The sequence below is a fragment of the Erinaceus europaeus genome, chromosome 4 (genome assembly GCF_950295315.1).
Source record: "Erinaceus europaeus chromosome 4, mEriEur2.1, whole genome shotgun sequence".
Taxonomy (NCBI): domain Eukaryota; kingdom Metazoa; phylum Chordata; class Mammalia; order Eulipotyphla; family Erinaceidae; genus Erinaceus; species Erinaceus europaeus.
In genome coordinates this window covers 115,761,445-115,776,571 of record NC_080165.1, presented here as the reverse complement: position 1 = coordinate 115,776,571, position 15,127 = coordinate 115,761,445, and the positions used below count along the sequence as shown (strand labels likewise).

Genomic DNA, 15,127 nt, shown 5'->3' with positions numbered 1-15,127 from the left:
TTACACATCTAACAGTGGACGGTGTTAATTTCAGAACTCGCTGAGGCAGGGTGGGGAAAGAGTGAAAATGGATAATATGAGAAATTAAATTTTGCAAACAGTATTTTAGAAATTAAGGTGAACTACTGTCTTTTCTTAAGTAGAAACTAAGGAATTTGAAATAGGCATATTCCACAAATAAAGATGAAAAACATACAGTGAAAGAGTGATAGAATACTTAGAATCAGGAGTCGGGCAGTGGTGCAGCGGGGTTAAGCACAGGTGGCGCAAAGCATAAGGACCTGCGTAAGGATCCTGGATCGAGCCCCTGGAGTCACTTCACAAGCGGTGAAGCAGGTCTGCAGGTGTCTATCTTTCTCTCCCCCTCTCTGTCTTCCCCTCCTCTCTCCATTTCTCTCTGTCCTATCCAACAACAACATTAATAAACAATAAAACAACAAGGGCAACAAAAGGGAATACTTAAAAAAAAAGAGTACTTAGAATCAGCTCTATAACTGCCCTATATTAAGAATGTAATTAATTAATTAATTTAGTTTACATCTGAGCACTTACTCAGGTATTTATTCTGCCTATGAATTATTTTCTCTCTGACAAAAGCTGTCAATGAAATACAGGTCTATGCTTTTTGAAATGAAGATCCTAAGATACTAAAGATAAAATTTTATGAAGGAATACAAGTATAATAAGGATCAAATTTACTTACTTCTAGAGCACTGCTCAGCTCTGGCTTATGATGGTATGGGGGACTGAACCAGATTTTGAAGCCTCAGGTATGAGAGTCTCTTTACAAAATCACTGTGCTATCTGCCCCCACCCAGTTATTATATATATATGGCAGTAAATTGTGACATCAAAACCAAGTATGTCCCTGGGGTAAAAATATGATGTTTTAGAGTGAGTTATAATTTAGTCTGCAAAATAGGCTAGCAACATAAAATAGGAGGGACATAAATTTTGTATAATCTTTTGGGGATACACTGTTACAAGAATTTGTATTATGAACTCCTAAAGAAAACCACTGAATAAAACAGAATCACAAATAAATACTCAAATAAAATGAAAGCACTTGGGGCTGGTTGGTGATGCACCTGATTGAGCATGCCTGTTACAATGCATAAGGACCCAGGTTAAAGCCCCTGGTCCCCACCTGCAGAAGGAAAGCTTCAAAAGTGGTGAAGCAGTGCTGCAGGTGTCTCTCTGTCTCTCTATCTCCCCCTTCCCTGTCAATTTCTGACTGTCTCTATCAAATAAATAAAGATAATTACAACATTTAAAAATAAAAAAAATAAAATTAAAGCACTCAATCTAAAAGAAAGCAGAAAAAAAGATTCCAGGAAAAAGAAATAAAGGACTGATGAGAAGGAAACCCTCCCTCCCCATACTAATATGACAGAGTAAATCTCAAGCATATTTGTAATTATATTAAATGCTTATCTATGTACCTGACTGAAAGGCAGAGATTATACTTCAAGCACAAGCTCAACTACATGAACTTAAAATAATCAGAAATAATGTAAACCAGAGTGGGAATCAATTAAATAAAAACAGATGAACTTAAAATGTAATCAATGCAACCAAAACCTGGTTCTTTGAGAAGATTAAAAAAAGATTAATCATTAACGTGATTAGAGGAAAAAAAATATCAACACAGAGTACAGAGGCAGCATTACTAAAAATTATTTTAAAAGATTATAAAACAACTTAATGTCAATAGATTGGATGAAATGAAAAAACATATTCAAAATAGGAGAGTTCACATAGGAAAAAAAATAGAAAACTTTAATAGCCTATGTTAGCATATGAGCTGAATTTGTAGGAAAAAAGCTTTCAAAAACAAAGCTCTAGGGCCTAGGCCCAAAGAGCTTTACTGGTAAGTCTACCAAACAGTTGAAGAAAAAATATTCACTGAAAATGATAGAATAAGACTTGTGAAAATTCTCTTTTTCAGGTAAACTATGAAAAAACTGGAAAATATGAAAGAATTTTTCAAACTTTGGAACTAGCCAAAAGTTTAAGCAAAGTTTATTAAAGAGAAATGGTTGAGTTTCAGTAGTAACAGTGAACTTTGTGGCCTTCTAAATTGGACTACTTCTGTTCCCTATTATCAAGTTCTTTGGTGACCTTGAAAAAGAACAGTCTGATTTTATTTGAAAGTCAGTATCCTGGCAGTCACTGGAAGGAAAGGAATAGCACCAGAGCTCATATGTAGCTTCATTCCCAAATAACTGTCATTATCTCATCTGAAGGATGTTACTTATAAAGGTATGTATTTGACCATCTCAGAGCTTTCCTGAGAACTTATTTGTTGAAAACAATTATGATTAACTTCATTGTAGCCCGAGTAATAGAAACAGGAGGTAAACACCAGACTAACAACTATGAACATTAACAAACCCTGGGTAGAGAAAATCAAATATGCTAATTGAAATATTATTTGATGTGATAGTAAAAAAATAGTATTAACTGAAATGTTCTACTTTAAACCAAAGTTAAAAGCATATAAAAAAACTACAGAAAATATGGTTCAGACACAGCAGTCATTAACAAAAATAGTCCCAGAAGAAGCCCAGATATTAGATTTATTAGACAAAACTTGAAATCTAATACTGTAAATACTTTGAAAGATAAAAGAAACTGTAATGAAGCTTACTAAAGAATGTATAGGAACAACACATCACCACATACAGGATATCAGTAAAAAAACAGATTGTAACAAAAAGAATACCAAATGACTAAATACACACAAATTCTCCCAGAAAACTGAAAAGGTCGGAATTCTTTCCGACTCACTCCATGAGATGTCCACCTAGACACTGAAGCCAGACTGAGAGGTTACAAGAAAACTATAAATCCACATTTATCATCAACAAAAAGCAGAGTTCAAAGTAAAATTTCAGCAAAGTAAATCAAATGAGTAACATGCTACAACCAGGGCTTAATTGATTGGTTTAACATTTGAAAACTGATATAATTTATCTTTTTTTTATGTAATTTACCTTAACTACAATTTTTTTAAAAAGATTTTATTTATTTATGAGAAAGGTAGGAGGAGAGAGAAAGAACCAGACATCACTCTGGCACATGTGCTGCCGGGGGATCGAACTCGGGATCTCGTGCTTGAGAGTCCAAAGCTTTACCACTGCGCCACCTCCCACACCACCTTAACTACAATTTTTAAAAAGAAGTGTTATATAATTAACTTAATGGAAATAGCAAAAATGTTGGACAAAAATCCAACACCCACTTCTAATAAAAACTAGGAAATGAAGGAGCTACCTGATAAAAGCTATTTATAAAAACTTTAAAAAAATCTATCACAACATATAATGATGACAAAATGAATAAGTTTTCACCCATCTCCCATAAGATCAAGAAGATGGTTAAGGTTTTGTACTCTCATTTCTTTTCAGCAGTGAACTGGACATTCTAGTCAACAAAAGGAAAAAAGGAGAAAAAGGAAGAAGAAAAAATAAAGTAATTCTGCAGAAGGGTGAAATTGAAATGCTGCTTATTTGTATGGCTCACTATGTAGAAAACCTGGTGGAATCCAACCAACAGGAGCATTTAGTTAGTAAGGTGGCATGATATGTGGGCAACATACAAAAATCTAGAATATTTTAATTATCTACAAACAAATGTGGATTGAAACTGGTTAACAAAACCAAACAAAAAAGAAACTGGTAAACAATGCCATTTACATATGGAATATATAGAAATAAATATATATAAGACATACATTGAATAAACCATAAGCAGTGTTGAAATTGTAGAAAATCAAAATAAAAGGAAAAATCTGTTGATGAGCCAGACATGTGATGATGATGATGATGATGATGATGACGATGAGAGACAGAGAGGCAGAGGGAGAGAGTGAAAGCCCACAACACTGAAGCATCTAGTCAATGCTGTGGGGCCAGGCTTGAAAAAGGTTTGCATACATGGTAAAGCAGCACACTGTCCAAGTGAGGTATTTCGCTGACCTGCTTGCTAATATGTAAATTCTTCCCAAAATGGTCTGTGGGTTCAAGGAAATAAGGATTGGAATCCCATCAGGTTTTGCTGTAGAAATTAATAAACATATTCTAAAATTCATTTGGACAGGCAAAGGATCCTGAATAGTTAAACCAATTTTAAAATACACACAGTTGAAGGATGAATAATATTTGTTCCAAGACAATATAATATAATAGTAGTTAAGTGTCTACTACTGGTGTGTTACTGCTGTGAACAATAAAAGCAGATCACTGTATTAGGGGAAAAAAAAAGTCCACAAACAGACCAACACACGTAGCAACAACTGATTTTCAATAAAGTTGCAATGACTGTTCCTTTGAAACAGGGCTTTGTTTTTAATAAATGATGCTAAAATAATTGAATATCCAAATGCTGAAACAAAATAGAACTTTTTGCTCCAAATTTCACACTACATATAGAAACTAACACAAAACAGATTACTGACTTAAATATGAAACCTAAAACTATACAAGTTTCACAAGGAAACAAAGGACAAAAGTTTTTTGAGCTGGCAAAGTTTTCCTAGATAATATACCATAGTATGATTCATAAAAAGAGGGATATCTCACCAAGTAGGGCAATGCCTCGCTATGTGCATTGTTTAGGTTGAGCATTGACACCATGTGCGATGGCAATGGGGGTAACTTTCATGTTATGGTTCCGCCCCCTTTCTCAGTATAGCTCATTCTATCTGAACAGGAAAAAAAAACATGGAACAGGACAGTTGAACTGTGCATATGGGAGGCCCTAGTTCTGAAAAAAGGGGGAAAAAAAAAGCAAAGGAGAAATTAACTGATAAATTCATTATTACTTAAAAAGTTCACTCTTCTCATGTTGCTATTAAAGAGAATGAAAAAGTAAAAGAGAGAATGGAACAACATATCTGCATATCATGTATATTATAAAGAACAACACCTTATCTTACATATCTGACAGTACATGGTTTTAATTTCAAAAATGGCTGAAGAAGGGTAAGGAAAGCCTAAAAATGAACAGAGTACTTTGGAAATTAAAAAAAAAAAAAATGAACTACTTCTTAAGAAAAGTAGAAGCTGAAGGAATCTGAAATAGGTATAATCGATACATAAACATGAAAAACCTACAGTGAAAGAGTGATAGAATACTTAGAATTAGCTCTATGACTGTTCTATATTAAGAATGCAATTCATTTACTTAGTTTACATGTAAGTACTTCTAAGTAAAGGACTTAGGTATTTATTCTGCCTATAAGTTATTCTCAGAAAATCTGTCAGTGAAATAAAGGTCTATGCTTTTTGAAAACAAAAGATCTCAACATACTCAAGATAAAATATTTTATTACTTAAGGAACACAGGTACTACTTAATAAAGATTATAACATTTTTATAGAATCTTTATTATGAACTTTTGACTTGCATAGTAGATAACTACATCATAGCTATGAAAGTTGTGAATGTTTAAAACTTTCAAGAAAATATTTGTGAAATCACCCAACAATGTTACAATGTTAATACATTTTTATTACCTTTATTTATTTATTGGATAGAGACAGCCAGTAATTGAGGGCAAGGGGGTGACAGAAAGACACCTGTAGCTTGCTTCACCACTCACAAAGCTTTCCCACTGCAGGTGGGGATTGGGGGCTTGAACCTGGGTCCTTGTGCATTATAATGTGTGCTCAACCAGGTGGGCCGCCACCCAGCTCTGCAATGTTTCTTTTTGCTCCCCCCCTTTTTTTTATAGAGACAAAAATAAATTGAGAGGTAAGGGAGAGATCAACAGGGAAGGAAAAAGAGAGACACCTGCAACACAGCTTCACCATTTGTGAAGTTTTGCCCCTGCAGGTGGGGGGCTGGGGACTTGACCTTTGTTTCTTGCACACTGTAATGTGTTCATTCTAACAAGTGTGCTACCACCAGGCACCTGTGATATTTCTTTTGTATTTGCACAGTTCCACTAACTTCTGGTGGACCATTTTTTCCCCTTGTATTTTTATTTACTTTTCTTTATTAGACTATTTTTATTTATCTGATAGAGGGTGAAAGAAGGAGACAGGGCAAGAAGGAGGAGAGACACCACAGCATTATTTCACTGCTAGTGAAGTTTGCTCTTTTCATAGGACTACCTTGTGGTATCTGGGAAATTGAATCCAGTCCCTCATGCATGGCAAAGTGTGCAGTCCACTCATTGAGTCACTGCTGGGCTGGGGCTGACTTAAAAAAAAAAAAGACAGAAACAGGAGACAGAGGGAGAGAGGGAGAGACACCACAGAACTGTAGTTTTCCTCAGTGTGGTGGGAGCTGGTCTTGAACCTGGGTTACATGTATAGTAGTCAAGACTTATTAAAAAGTATAAATAAGACAAGAAATTGAAGTGGAAAGTGGTAAGATGCAGGTTTACTGGCTCATTTATATATGCTGGTCGACTCATTAATAAGCAAATGTTGCAAGCTGAATGAAATGTAAACAAACAAACAATATGTGATCTTGTACATTTACTTGGGAGCTAAGCATTCCTTTAGACAGCCTAAAAAAGAGAAATGTCTTCTTTGTACATACTAGGCTATAGCATTTATACCCTTAACTCGCCTACAGCTTTCAAGTCATGAGAAAAATTTTGAAGTCATTCTTACTTCTAAGAAATCGTGAGTTTAGGGAAAGCCCAAAACTTGAGATGAACTTGAACATTTAGCATATCCGAACTTCTCATGAAAATTTATTTTTAGAAGTTTCTTGAGTGTTCTATATTGAAAAGGAGAGGCCAAGCTACACTGGAAGTCTTTAGAATCTGAGGTATTTGTTGAGACTTTGGTAAATTTCTATTTGTAGAATAAGGATACATCACCTGAAATTGGCATTGGTATAGCCAGAGTGCCTCCAGAGTCTTTCATTCATATAGAACTAGATAAAAAGTCTTAAAACATCATATAAAAATATGTTCAAAGATTTCAAGAGCATTTTTCCCCCATACAATAAAAAAATGTGGATATTTTCTTGATTGCTGAAAAAGATCTATCCTCCCTGTGACAGTATAAGCTCTTTAGAGTCAGTGGTTGTATTATCAACTATTTTTTAAAGGATTTAAAAAAAATTTATTTATTCATTTATTTTACCAGAGCACTACTCAGCTCTGGCTTATAGTGGTGCAGGGGACTGAACCTGGGACTTTGGAGCCTCAGGCAGGAGAGTCTCTTTGCATAACCATTACCTCTGACAGTATTATCAACTATTAAACAGCATTTCACCTGCTCAAAGGTTGAAATTGGCAGAGTTGTATTCCTGGTAAATATAAACACAGAAAGTCCTGGGGTATCTGTTTCCATGTATGAAAGGCAGAGGGGATTCATAGAAAGTATCAAAGATGAAGAAACAGAGGACTAACCAGCAGGCATAGCTGATATAGCACTGAACTCTCAAGCAAGGGAAAAGTTTGATCTGTAGCATCTCACGCGCCAGGGTGATGCGCTAGTTTTGCCTCTGTCTTTCCCTCTCTCTCTCCAACATTCTCTCTCATTAAAAAGTAAATCTGAAAAAGAAAGGTACAGAGGACCTGTGTTGTGATGGTGGACTACAGGTACACTTACTATCTGCAGGGGCTTTGACAATCTTTCAGATCTTGTTTGACCATATGCAAAGGACGTATCTGAGTATCTGAGTGAAGTAGTGAGAACCAAATACAGGAATATGAGTAAACATGTTCTGAAATGATACATGATATATGAAGACTTATAGTCAATAGATTTTATCTTTCAAAGAGAAAGCTTAAAGGCTGACAAGATACCTCACTTGGATAGTGTACTTGCTTTTTCATGGGCATGATCATGGTTCAAACTCAGTCACCACGGTACTGAGGGAAGCTTGGGAGCTGTGATATCTTTCTCTCTGTCTTTTTATCTGAGAAAGAAAAAAATTGGCCTGGAGTGTGTGAACCTCTAGTGATAACCAAGAAAAAATTAAAAAGAAAAAGAAATCTTTAAACTTGCAACAAGATAGTATGTTGCCAGAGGACATGACTATATAATAAAGTTAAACGAACAAGCAAGCAAACCCCAGTAATATGGAAATCAGATCTTGGTTCAAGTGCTGACATAAATAGGTCATCATATGATAGGACCCAAGGGTGGCACAACCAATTGAGTGTACATGTTACTATGCACAAGGACCCAGGTTCATGCCCCAGGTCCTACCTCAAGTGGCAAGTTTTACAAGTGGTGAAATAATGCTTCAGTGTCTCTTTCTCTCTCTCTCCCCCCCCTTTGTCTCCCTTTCCCCTTTCAAATTATTTGTCCTATTAAATAAAAGAAAAAATGAATCATATGAGATCTGCAAATCATTTTATTTAGCTTTCTCAATTATAAAGCAGGAGTTAAAGGATTTGAATTATAAGGGCCAGGTAGTGACACACCCGGTTAAGTGACACACATTACAGTGCTCAAGGACCCAAATTCAAGCCCCTACCTGCAGGGGGAAGCTTCATGAGTGATGAAGTAGGTGTCTCTCTCCCTATTTACCCCTCCCCTCTAGATTTCTTGGTCTCTATCCAATAATAAACACATAAGTAAATAAATAAATAAATAAATACTAAAAAAGAATTTGAAGTGGGGGTTGGGCAGTAGCACAGCGGGTTAAGCACACATTATGCAAAGGGCAGGGACTGGCTTAGAAATCCCGGTTTGAGCCCCTGGCTCCCCATCTGCAGGGGTTCACTTAACCAGCGGTGATGCAGATCTGCAGGTGTCTATGTTTCTCTCCCTCTCTGTTTTCCCCTCCTCTCTCATTTCTCTGTCGTATCCAACAACGACAACACCAACAATAATAACCATAACAATGATAAAAAAAGAATTTGAACTACAGAAATAATTTCTTATGCATCTCCTAGGTTAAGGATTTGCGATTCTTTCAAATTCTACTAAAGCACTATATTTATCTTTCATCTGCAGAAGAAAACACTGTCCTGTGAAATGCTGCATGGCTTTATTAATTCTTGTAAATTACAGTCATATATGTCAGAATTTTTGAGTTGGAAAAATAATAATACTATTTAAGTTGTTTAAGAGTATAGTAGGGATAACTTAAAAAAATGTTTCCCTGAAAGAAATTCAGCTGGATTAGTTGCACGTACATGTATATAAGCAAAATCCACATGTGAATGTAACAATGCTGGAGGTGAGAGGGAGTGTGTAATAGATACCTAAGTTGTTTAAGGTCATTATACTCATGACAGTTTGCCAGTGATGTGTTGTGAATACAGAGTCTGGGATTAAAATTAACATCTGGGGAATTTTTTCTTTTATTTATTTAACAAGTGATAGGTAGACTGAGAAGGAAGAAGAGAGAAGACTGTGAAAGAGAATGAACAGAGCATCACTCTGGCATATGTGATGCTGGGGAAACTCATGCTTTATAGTCCACGGCTTTACCCACTGCTCACTTCCAATGCCGCTGGGAAAGACTTTTGATGTAAAAAAACAATTTTTTTGGTGCTAAGTTTGCTGAGCTCTTTATAAATTTTGGTGATTAGTTTCTTGTCTGATGTATGGCATGGGAAGATCTTCTCCCATTCTGTGAGGGGTCTCTCTGTTCGTTTAATAGTTTCTTTGTATGTGCAGAAGCTTTTCAATTTGATGTAGTCCCATTGGTTTGTTTCTGCTTTAGTCTTCCTTGCAGTTGGGTTTGATTCATCAAAGATGTCCTTGAGGTGTAGGTGGGAAAGTGTTTTACCAGTGTTTTCCTCTAAGTATTTGATTGTTTCTGGTCTGACATCTAGGTCTTTGATCCATTTGGAGTTGATTTTTGTTTCTGGTGAGATAAAGTGGTTCAATTTCATTCTTCTGCATGTTACAACCCAGTTTTCCCAGCACCATTTATTGAAGAGAGCCTCCTTTTTCCATTTAATCCTTTGGGCCCCCTTATCAAAGATTAGATGCCTATAGGTGTTGGGATTTATTTCTGGGCTTTCAATTCTGTTCCACTGGTCTGTGTGCCTATTTTTGTTCCAGTACCATGCTGTTTTGATGATGATGGCTTTATAATATAGTTTAAGGTCTGGGAGTGTGATGCCTCCATTTCTGTTTCTTTTCCTCAAGATGGTTTTGGCAATTCTAGGTGTTTCCTGACCCCATCCAAAAATGGGCAGAGGATATGAACAAAACATTCACTACAGAGGAGATCCAAAAGGCTAACAAACATATGAAAAACTGATCTAGGTCACTGATTGTCAAGAAATGCAAATTAAGACAACACTAAGATACCACCTCACTCCTGTAAGAATGGCATACATCAAAAAGGACAGCAGCAACAAATACTGGAGAGGATGTGGGGACAGAGGAACCCTTTTACATTGCTGGTGGGAATGTAAATTGGTACAGCCTCTGTGGAGAGCAGTCTGGAAAACTCTCAGAAGGCTAGACATGGACCTTCCATATGATCCAGTAATTCCTCTCCTGGGGTTATACCCCAAGGACTCCATAACACCCAACCAAAAAGAGGTATGTACTCCTATGTTCATAGCAGCACAATTCATAATAGCTAAAACCTGGAAGCAACCCAGGTGCCCAACACCAGATGAGTGGCTGAGAAAGCTGTGGTATATATACACAATGGAATATTATGCAGCTATCAAGAACAATGAACCCACCTTCTCTGACCCATCTTGGACAGAGCTAGAAGGAATTATGTTAAGTGAGCTAAGTCAGAAAGATAAAGATGAGTATGGGATGATCCCACTCATCAACAGAAGTTGAGTAAGAAGATCTGAAAGGGAAACTAAAAGCAGGACCTGATCAAATTTTAAGTAGGGCACCAAAGTAAAAACCCTGTGGTGAGGGGTAGACATGAAGCTTCCTGGGCCAGTGGGGGGTGGGAGTGGGTGGGAGGGATGGGTCACAGTCTTTTGGTGGTGGGAATGGTGTTTATATACACTCCTAGCAAATGTAGACATATAAATCAGTAGTTGATTAATATGAGAGGGGGAAGATCAATTGTATGTCTCAAAGTTTTTCAAAACACAAACTGAATCTTTTTAATATATAGGCTGTGTATTTGATATGAGGACTCTCTCAAAAGCCTAGACCAAGTAGATCAGAAGCAACCAATAGCACAGCTATATACAAGGTACTGGGTACTGTACAGCAAACCATAACAAAAAGGACTTTTCAAAATTAACCCAATTACCAAATAATGTGATGATATAACATTAACTATCCATTGTCTTTTTGAACCCTAAGACAGCAGGAACCTCACATCTCCACTATAGAGCCCCTACTTCCCCCAGTCCTGGAACCATTGGATAGGGCCCACTTTCTTGTATGCATCTCCCAATCCATACCAAATAATATTGCATCCGCTGATCACAGCCTAACCAACGCAACGATTGCCACCTCAACATGCTTCACCTCAGACTGTGTCCAGAGACTTCACGAGTGGAATGACAACCCTTCAGCTTCATTACTCGGGTGAGACCTTTCCTTTTATAGTACACTCTAATTTCGTCTCAGGTGGTTCACTTTCTAACAAAATCCCATAACCTAGATATACACCAGTTTCTGTGAGAGAGAGCTTATGTTCACACGTATCCACAAACTAGTGCAAAATATATACCTGAAAGCAGAAGTACATTAGAGTTTGCAGTGAGTATCCCCCTAACACTTCCTCTCCACTATTCCAACCTTTGGGTCCATGATTGCTCAACAATTTGTTTGGCTTTGTATGTTAACTCTCTTTTCAGCCACCAGGTTCCAGATGCCACCAGGATGCTGGCCAGGCTTCCCTGGATTGAAGACCCCACCAATGTGTCCTGGAGCTCAGCTTCCCCAGAGACACACCCTACTAGGGAAAGAGAGAGGCAGACTGGGAGTATGGACCAACCAGTCAATGCCCATGTTCAGCAGGGAAGCAATTACAGAAGCCAGACCTTCTACCTTCTGCAACCCTCAATGACCCTGGGTCCATGCTCCCAGAGGGATAGAGAATGGGAAAGCTATCAGGGGAGGCGGTGGGTTATGGAGATCGGGTGGTGGGAATTGTGTGGAGTTGTACCCCTCCTACCTTATGGTTTTGTTAATTAATCCTTTCTTAAAACAAACAAACAAACAAAAACAATTTTTTAAAAATGATTTTAAAAAATATTTTTATTTATTTGCTTTAAATCTTTATTTACTGGATAGAGACATCCTATTTATTGAATAGAGACAGCTAGAAATCAAGAGGGAAGGTGGAGATAAAAGATGAAAATAGAGAGACACCTGCAGCAATGCCTCACCACTTGCAAAGCTTTTCCCCTACAGGTGGGGACCAAGGGCTTGAATCTGAGTCCTTATGCATTGTAACATGTGCATTCAACTAGGTATGCCACCACCTGGCCCCTTGATGTAAAATTTTTTGAGGTAAAAGAGGGGTGTTCTATTTATGTATTAAATGACATAAGTACCTAATAAAAATATAACACTTCCCACGTTTTTTAAAAATAAACACCTCAAAAATAAATTAAATATATAAGAAATCTGTAGGAAATATAAAATTATAATGTTCTGGGAATTTGCCTACTTCTTTTAACCCTAAACTAAGCAATATTTAGTTGTACTTCATATATTTTTACTTTTCTCCCCGCTAGGTTATCACTGGGGCTTGGTACCTGCATGACAAATCCATCCATTCCTCCCCCTTTATGTTTTTTTTTTTTTTTTTAATTTTTTTAACTTTATTTATTTGCTGGATAGAGACAGTCAGAAATTGAGAGGGAAGGGGGTGATAGAGAGGGAGAGAGGGAGATAGACACCTGCAGCCCTGCTTCACCACTTGTGAAGCTTCCCCCCCTGCAGGTGGGGGCCAGGGACTCAAACCTGGGTCCTTGTGCACTGTAACATGTGCACTCAACCAGGTGCGCCATCACCTGGCCCCTTTTCCCTTTTATGTTTTAACTTGATAGGACAGAAATTGAGAGAGGATGGAGAGACAGAAAAGAAGTAACAAAGAGACACCTGCATACTTGTGTCACTGTTTGTGAAGCTTTCCCCCTACAGGTGGGAGGTGGGGGCTTGAACCCATGTCCTTGAAATCGTTATATGTGTGCTCAACCAGATGTGCCACTCCCTGATCCCCTTTAATTTTAATTTTTACCACATTTTTTATTTGTTCTCAGTCAATGTAATTTGGAAATGACAATATCAAAATTTAGTGTGATGCTTAAAATCGATAAAAAATTATTTCTTGTTAAATTACTTATCAAAATTCTATCACTAGAATTTTCTTAATGTAAACTATGTTGTTTTAAAATTAATTATCTCAAATGTATTTTACAGGATTATACTATTGAAAAGAAAAATGGAGAAGCTATAGGAAAACCTCAACTATTTATCACTGCAAATTACTAAGGAGGAAAAGTTACTTACTCTTTCACAGATTCTGCCCTCTGTCTGAAATTCTGGGATTTGTCCTTGATGATTAATTGCTGTGAAGAAAGAAAAGCAAACATGTAACAAATCAGAAAAGAGAGCATGGTTCAGGAGTGGGGTGGTGGTGCATTGGGTTAAGTGTGTGTGGAGCAAAGCACAAAGACCAGCTTAAAGGTCCCAGTTCGAGTCCCTGGCTCCCCACCTGCAGGGGAGTCGCTTTACAAGCGGTGAAGCAGGTCTGCAGGTGTCTGTCTTTCTCCCCCCCTCTGTCTTCCCCTCCTCTCTGTCCTAACAACAACGACATCAATAACCACAATGTTAAACAACAAGGGCAGCAAAAGGGAAAATAAATAAGAAATATAAAAATAATATTAAAAAAAGAGAGCATGGTTCATACATGTTGAAAACATACTAATTTACAGAGTGAGACGAGAGCACGCCTGTTCTAAGCATACATGTCTACCCACTGCTGTGGAAAACCAGGGATACATTTCTCCAGACCATTTAAATCCACTTTGTAAGTAAAACCAGTTTTCAGGTGTGATCCAAAAAACAGTCAGCTATGAATCAATCTAAATTAACCTATTAATACTAGACGTGTGTCACTTAATTTCTGAATTTATCTTTCAACATTGAAGCTTTCTTTTGCAATCTTTTGAGTACACTCTGTACGTAGTGATACTAAACTTCGTCTAAAAATTGATTCTAAAAGCTCTTTAAACCTACAAAATTTGCTCAGCATATAAGTTTTATCAATAGCACAGTACCACCATGGAGAAACAAATTAATAAGCACTTTGGTAGTGCCAAGTTAGATTCTGAGTGGTAAGAGTGTTTCTCTAGAAGTTCAACATTGACTACAGAGGACAGTGATGTTGTGGGAAATAGTATTTGATTTGAGACAGTCTTTTATAAATTAACCTGATTTTGTAAAACAAAATGAAAATGACTTATAGAGAAAATTACATGTTATGGAAAAGATCCATTTAGAATTCATGTACAAAATGTAAACCATTGCTATGTTGAAGCTTTTAATGACATTATTAATTAAAGCGGTATCACACCTATACAAATTTTTTTAAATTTAAAATTTTTAAAAATCCCGGAAAACAACAACAAAGGAATACAATATTTTCTTTCAGTTTTGACTTGAGCACTGTGCTCTCATTCTTATCTCTACTGAAACTTATTTTGCTTTTTTAGATCTCCTCCTTCACAATCAGATCTCTGCAAGATCATTATTCAGTTATTTTTGGCACTGAATATCTTTAAACAAGAATTACTTTTCGTATCACAAAGATTTAAAGAGGATATTCTGCTTTTCTGGACCATTATTATCTGACATTATTGCTAGCTATAATGCTTTCATTCAAGCATATAAAACAAGAATTAAAGAATAAGAAAGCTCAGCTTTGAATCGTATAGTTAGTGACCCAATTTTATAGGACAACAAAAGAACCAGTTGCACCTTGATTTTTCTCTGTGAAGATGATCTAACTCAGTTAAAATATTTTTGGAAAAAAGTATAAACAAAGGGAAAATTCAAATTGAAGCATTAGTGCAGACTAGTAGTGCAGACTACTAACCCTCAAACCATTAGCACAAGAATTAAAGAAATTCCTCAAGAACTAACCAGGAAAGCATTAATTATAATTAAATTTCTTCCTGCCCCTTCTATGAAATAAATTCCAAACAAAGAAATCAAAGCAAAAGTAAGATACTTTCTTCTGAAATGTTACGCATG

At 36.6% G+C, this 15,127-nt stretch overlaps 1 protein-coding gene across 5 annotated transcripts in view; it reads right to left on the bottom strand.

Annotated features, from left to right (window-relative positions):
* The window catches only part of AHI1 (Abelson helper integration site 1), a 270,191-nt gene that overhangs the window by 97,002 nt on the left and 158,062 nt on the right, over window positions 1–15,127 (bottom strand). For all 5 annotated transcript variants that reach the window (XM_060190404.1, XM_060190403.1, XM_060190406.1 and 2 more), the window contains one exon: window positions 13,382–13,440. In XM_060190404.1, the coding sequence (XP_060046387.1) occupies window positions 13,382–13,440 (59 nt within the window). The remainder of the gene's footprint in view (window positions 1–13,381; window positions 13,441–15,127) is intronic.